Raw genomic sequence first — 6,258 nt, forward strand, 5'->3', positions numbered from 1 at the left:
TTTTTTTTTTTTTTTTACTATGTATGAGCAGTTTTCAAACTGAATTTTAGGGTTTTGGTTTTCCGGTGTCTAGGATCCCAACATGTACTTTTGGTCCTTAATTTAGTTCGACCTCGTAGTACTGCTATCGAAACACAAAAAGTATACTCTTGCGGGTGAAGAAACAGACTTAAAACATGATCGACTTAAGACACTTACAAGTTACAGGAAATAAATTGATTTTTGAGCCGAATGACAAAATAATAATAATAATTTCCAGTTACAAGGAAATGCTCATAATTTTTTTTTTTTTTTTTAATGTGATCAAGAATCTTGTTCATAACTCAAAAGACATTCTTCTTACCAATAAGCCATAACCAATCCAAGGCAACTCCGGCAAATACTCCTCCTAACAGAAACATTACCATTAAATTCCCTAACGCATTCTGCTCCGGACCCTTCACAAAAACAAACACCACGACAAAATCAGAACAAATATGTAGAGGTTGATTGTTTATAATTGTGTTTGTATTTAAAAACATTGTGCTAGCGTATATAGTTTTCAGAAAATAAAACTTTTAATTTTGTCGCAAAGAACATAAAACTTTTGCAACTTTATTGGATAAGTGTGTTAATTTATAAATAAAAACCCACCATTCTAGGTCCTTTTTCTCAAAAAAAATCGTTACAAAATAAGTAAATATAAATGCAAAGGTAAAACGCAAGAAGGAGAAAAGAGGTTTCATGGTTACGTTTATAGTTTGCAAAAGAACGTATTAGAATTAAATAATTAAATATTAATTTTTATAAAGGTTCAAACATAAAATAAGTTTTCTTATAAAACAATGAAAGTGTCTTGTTTGCGTATACGAAAATAAACAATATCTATTTTAGGAAAGGTTAAGTTAGGTTACCTTGTAGCCTTTAGGAGCTATAGTGAGAATGCAAACACTAAGATGTCCATTAGTCAGTCCCAAGATAGAAATGAGCATAATCATCCATCCTTGATCACCATATTTCGCAGTGAAGTAGAATGCCGGAATAAGGAAAAAACGCAACAAAACCGCAATTGTGAGTCCTTTTCTATTCTCAATTTTGAGCCATTTTACCAACGGTGTGTACCTTCCAACCAAATCCCAACAATTGTACATCGCTATTAGGACAAGCGCGTACCATGTGCCTAGTCCGTGTTGTCCCGTGTTCTCATATAAAAACCCGGGAACAATGGATAATGTCAAAAGGTAGAGGAGGAAAATATTCATTGCATAGTCTATGTTTTGAAGCAACAACTCTTTGTTGCTTAGCCTTTGATTCTGGGAATCATTAGTCTGCATAGAAAAATCAAGAAACGAAAAAAAAAAAAACTTAAAGTAAACAGAAATTGAGAAAGAGAACATTCTTGAAGATAGTCTTGTGAGAAATTGTGAGCTTTCAACTTATAAACCAATTTGTTTTGAGTGGAGAGGTTCACATCATTTATATAATAGTGTTAACTCATCTCAATGTGGGACACTATTACATGCCCACTTAAGATGATGGCTTCTTTGGTTCATTATCTCGGGTCAAAAAACCACTTGTTGGATCATTTATATTCGTTTGAGTTTACTAGGTTCTGTTACTTCGTATATTAGTGTTTGAATCATCTCCAAATTGATTTCTAACTCCAAATCAATAAAAGTGAGGTTAAACACTCATATGCTTTATATACGAGTGTTGAATGGTCTCCAAAATGATATAGGATATTCTACCACATATCTTATGAGATTTCGAGGATTGTTAAAGTTACCGATTCTGATTGGTTGAGGATACCAGCAGCAACAAGATCAGCAGAAACAGTCTGTGATCCTTCAGAAGCGGCTTTACTTCGGTAGTACTTAATAATAGGAAGTTTCGGGAACACATACGCGTATAGAATAACGCATAGAAACTCTATGAGTGTTGCGGTTGCTAAAAATATCACTGCAAAAAGGAAAGATGAGAAGAAAGAACTGAAGTGTTTAAGCACTTGATCAGCTATCAAGTTTCGGATTTGAGATGTTCAAGACAAAATTTTTTTTTAACTCACTTGCTCCTTTTCGTAGACCGTCATGTGATTTCTCAAATGCTGCTTTAGTGATTAGCCTAATTGCTGATGTTAGAGCACCAGATATAGCCAAACCGGCCATGTATGACTAGAAAGAAGCAAGAAGATATATAACCTAAGCCGGTTAATCCAAACCAGAGAAAGTGAACCGATATCTCTAATTTGTAAAAAGGTATAAAACCTGGATGAGTTCAGGGCACATGAATGATAAGTCTCCCATCATTCCTCCGCGTACAGTAGCGTCCGCTAGTCCAAACAAAGCAACGATTGCGCATAAACCAATGTAAGGTAACATCCCACCGTGTCCTTTGGTTGCCAAATCCAACTGTTTCAAATTAGTCAATATCCCATAATCAGAATCCGGTTTTCAAATATTTTTGTAAGAGTGGACTTGAACTTACAACGATGAGCAAGAATGTGGATATTGTGGATAGCATGTAACCGATCATGTTACGCTTTCGGGTATTGATTTTTGATTCACGGTATGCGAAAATCATGATTGTTCCAAGTGCTAAAGGTTGATATACTACTGTAAGTACCCTTGAAGGATGGTAATCCTATGGAACCAAGAAACATATAATTCAACTTTAGTTTGATATAACCAAGACATCAATTTTCAAAAACCAATTTTGAATCTGATTTCAACCAAAACTAAACAGAACCGGAAAAACGTAGTAGTAATAATCTCCAATTGTGAGCATACTGTTCCAAGAAATGATAGTTCCGACTCCAAGAATATAGCAAACAGCCATTGCTTGATACTTTCCCTATTGGAGATACATAAACAAGGATCTGAGGAAATAAATTGTTATAAGAGTTTAGATCAGAGTTCTGGTTTAGTGGAAACTAACCTGAAGCTTTTCAGGTGCTTGATTCTCACAACCACTCACCATTGTTACTCTTCTCAAATAGTTGCAGATAACGCAAAATAATGCTATATATTAGTGAATGAATGTATATATATAGAACACAATACGACGTTTCAAGATAATATGCACGAACCTACTACTTACCAGAAACTTAGCACAAGAGATTTCGGAGAGTACAATATTGCGTTTGTTGATTTATTGAATTTTTCCGCATAGGTTTGAAGTTTGACAAATTTGTTACAATGTTAGAATAAGACTAAGAGAAGTGAGAAGTGTTAGAATGTTATAATAAGACCAAACATAATTAGAATTCTATACAAGACTCAGAAGTGTTAGAACGTCACATCGTTAATATTATTAAGCTGTTTATTGTACTTATATTATTCATTTTGGAGGAAAAGAAAAAAGAACGAAAGCTTGTAAGTTTCCATGTTTTTGTTGGCTAGACTAGAAGAAGACAACGGTTGATGTAGGTGTTATAACGGATATGTGAGAAAACATTGTAGAAAACGCAAATTAATAACACCACAAATTAGTGTTGTTCATTAATGAAAGTGAGTTTACGTGCACGGGTGGTGAAGACATAATTATTAACTAATGGGGACAAAGTGTTCATAATATAATGGGAAAGTAATTAAAGTGTAATTTAATCCTAAACCCTATTTGATCTACGAGCTTTTGGGTTAATAGAGAGAACCTCAGAGACGAATCACTCCCTCTTAAATTTTGCGAGTGTACGTTTAATGAAGTTTTAAGTTAATAACATCGTCCCAGACAAGATTACGGTCCGGTCAGGTGGGGACGTCTACTACACTTCCTCATCGGATCCTCAAGTTCTTATGTACTTTTTTCCTTAAAAAAAATGCTAAGAATCTAAAATAAGATGTGTCATAATTTTTTTATATAATAAAATAATAATAATAATAATAATAATAATAATAATAATAATAATAATAATAATAATAATAATAATAATAATAATAATAATTTGCTTATATGTATTTTTATTTTCATAGTACAAGATATACTGTATTAGCTTACGTTAAAGGATAAAAAAAATATAATATATTGTAAATATTTTCTTGTCATATCCCCAAATAAACAAAACCTTACTAACGGCGACGCCATGAAAATAATCATTTTCCTTGGTCAAATTCTTCTTTTCGTTATCAATTTATTACTATATAGTCGACCTAAAACGTCATTCCAGATATAAATCGCAACTAAACAACATACAGAGACATTAATTTGAGTTAAATTTAAAGGAAATAATGATTAGTAGTAATCGCCTGTCGTAATAACCAACTCAGCTCAATGTCATTATTTTTTTCTTCTGTCGCTAGAGTAATTAAATACTAAAAAGTCAGGAATTTTTGTTTTCATTCTTTTTTTTTTTTTTTTTTGCCGACGTCGAGAACCTTGTTGAAGATTNATATATATATATATATTACGTACGAATATTGAGTATATATATGTTATCTTAAATCGTTAAACCACAATATATATTTATTATTTTGTGGAGTCAAATGAATATTGTGAATGATCAGGAGCATCTAACTTCTGGCTGATAACTATCTGACGGCTGCGATGCGTCTGTCATATGAAATGGAATCACGACCAGTAGTTCTCATAAACTATTACTCCTTCCGTTTTAGACAGATTTTTTGTTTAATAATATAAAATGTTTTCAAGTTTCTATGCAACTTTGTGATTAAGTTAATATTATCTATTATGAAATATTGTTCATGATTGGTTGAACTTTTGAAAAGTAAATATTTCTTAATCTCCTGCTTTTGTTAAAACATCCTATATTTTAAAACGAAGGGAGTATTATTTATCCATTATCTATTTATAGATTAATGCTCGTAAAAAAAATTGTCGTATGAGTTATTTACTTATTTATGTTGGACACAAGATTTTTGATTATAGTTTTTGTGTAGTTGAGAAGGAAAAAAAGAGAAAAGATCTATTTTTATATAAAATGAATAGTATAATTATTGAATTAATTAAATACTAGAAAATTATAATTTACATGTAAATTTTTTTATGAAAGTAGCGTGTTAAAGTATAGATTATGCGTTGACCTGGAACAATAATTATCATATGATTTAATCTAACGAAAAATAACAACATATGACAAATAATTAAAAAAAAAAATATTTTAATATGTAATATTTCGTGTATCGTATATGTAGAATCATCTATAATAAATCTAAGGTCTCTAATGAAAAATGCGTTAAATAATCATTATTTATAAGAATTGTTCATTGTTAACTAAATATGATTTAAATAGCTAAATAATATGATTAGATCAAATATTCTAAATGATGTTATAATAATAAGATATTATCAAAAAAATATGAGGATCGCCAAAAAAAATAAAATAATACATCCATTAGAATCACCATTAATGGACAAGTAAAATATGTTATTCTGTCGTTTTAAATTACTTGTTGTTTAAGATTTTTTACACAAATTAAAAAAACAACCAAATTTTCTATTTTACTTATTATTTAATATATTTTTAAATTTTTAGGTTAATACATTAAAATATTTGAGATAAAATTGGTTTTTGTACCAAATATATGCATTGAATATAAAAATGACAACTATTATAAACTAAAAATTTTACTCTAAAAGACAACTAGAAAAAATGGGAGAGAATATTTAGAAGTTAAAACCACATAAATAATTACAAATATACAACCCCTTTTAAAAATACTTACCTACTCTAGTTTTCGCTTTTAAGTTTCCACTACAGTATCATTTGAACAATTGTCGGAACACTACAAGAAAACAGTTGATTTGTGACGGAAATCTGCGATGGCGAAAGTTCCTCGCAAATTTGCGACGGCGTTGCGAGTAGTTTGCTAGGAAGGCGAGGGTACTTGCAATTCCCTCGCAAAATTTGCGAGGATTGCGAGGGAGTTACTATGGTTTTGCAACTCCGCTAAAGTTCCTCGCAAAACACTCGCAACTCCCTCGCAATATTGCGCGAATTAGCGATGACGAAATCCGTACCAAATTTGCGAGGGAGTTGCTAGGGACAATGATGTCGGCAGCCACATTTTTCCCGAGTGTAACTGTTATGTCGGCATAACAGTAAAAGCCTCGCAAATCCCTTGCGAGATAACAAAATTTTATACTTCCCTCGCAAATCCCTTGCAAGTTTCCCTAGCAAATTCATAGCAACTATTTTTAGTAAGCCTATAAATAGCAAGTTCATGATCCATGGAAACTACAACACAAAACACTTCCAACAAAAACATTTTTACTACCAAAAAAATATTGTGAGAGAAAAAAAGGCTACAAAAAAAAGGCCTAAAC

General features: G+C 31.4%; 1 protein-coding gene across 1 annotated transcript; it reads right to left on the minus strand.

The window, feature by feature from the left end:
* On the minus strand, positions 268-2,971 carry LOC104737379 (equilibrative nucleotide transporter 3-like). Its single transcript, XM_019235082.1, has 8 exons — positions 2,914-2,971; positions 2,725-2,829; positions 2,464-2,619; positions 2,244-2,387; positions 2,045-2,150; positions 1,766-1,938; positions 894-1,307; positions 268-437 (listed from the first exon to the last, which is right to left on the minus strand). The coding sequence occupies exons 1-8, from the start codon at positions 2,953-2,955 to the stop codon at positions 324-326; spliced, it is 1,254 nt and encodes a 417-aa protein (XP_019090627.1). The 5' UTR covers positions 2,956-2,971; the 3' UTR covers positions 268-323.

This window comes from Camelina sativa, chromosome 13 (assembly GCF_000633955.1).
Source record: "Camelina sativa cultivar DH55 chromosome 13, Cs, whole genome shotgun sequence".
Taxonomy (NCBI): Eukaryota; Viridiplantae; Streptophyta; class Magnoliopsida; order Brassicales; family Brassicaceae; genus Camelina; species Camelina sativa.

Excerpts from the sequence above, each read along its gene's own strand:
- LOC104737379 (XM_019235082.1), bottom strand. The coding sequence starts at position 2,955 with ATGGTGAGTGGTTGTGAGAATCAAGCACCTGAAAAGCTTCAG. Across the intron at positions 2,388-2,463 it reads CCACATTCTTGCTCATCGTT|TTGGATTTGGCAACCAAAGG; the intron begins GTAAGTTCAAGT and ends AATTTGAAACAG. Across the intron at positions 1,308-1,765 it reads TCCTCAACCAATCAGAATCG|ACTAATGATTCCCAGAATCA; the intron begins GTAACTTTAACA and ends TTTTCTATGCAG.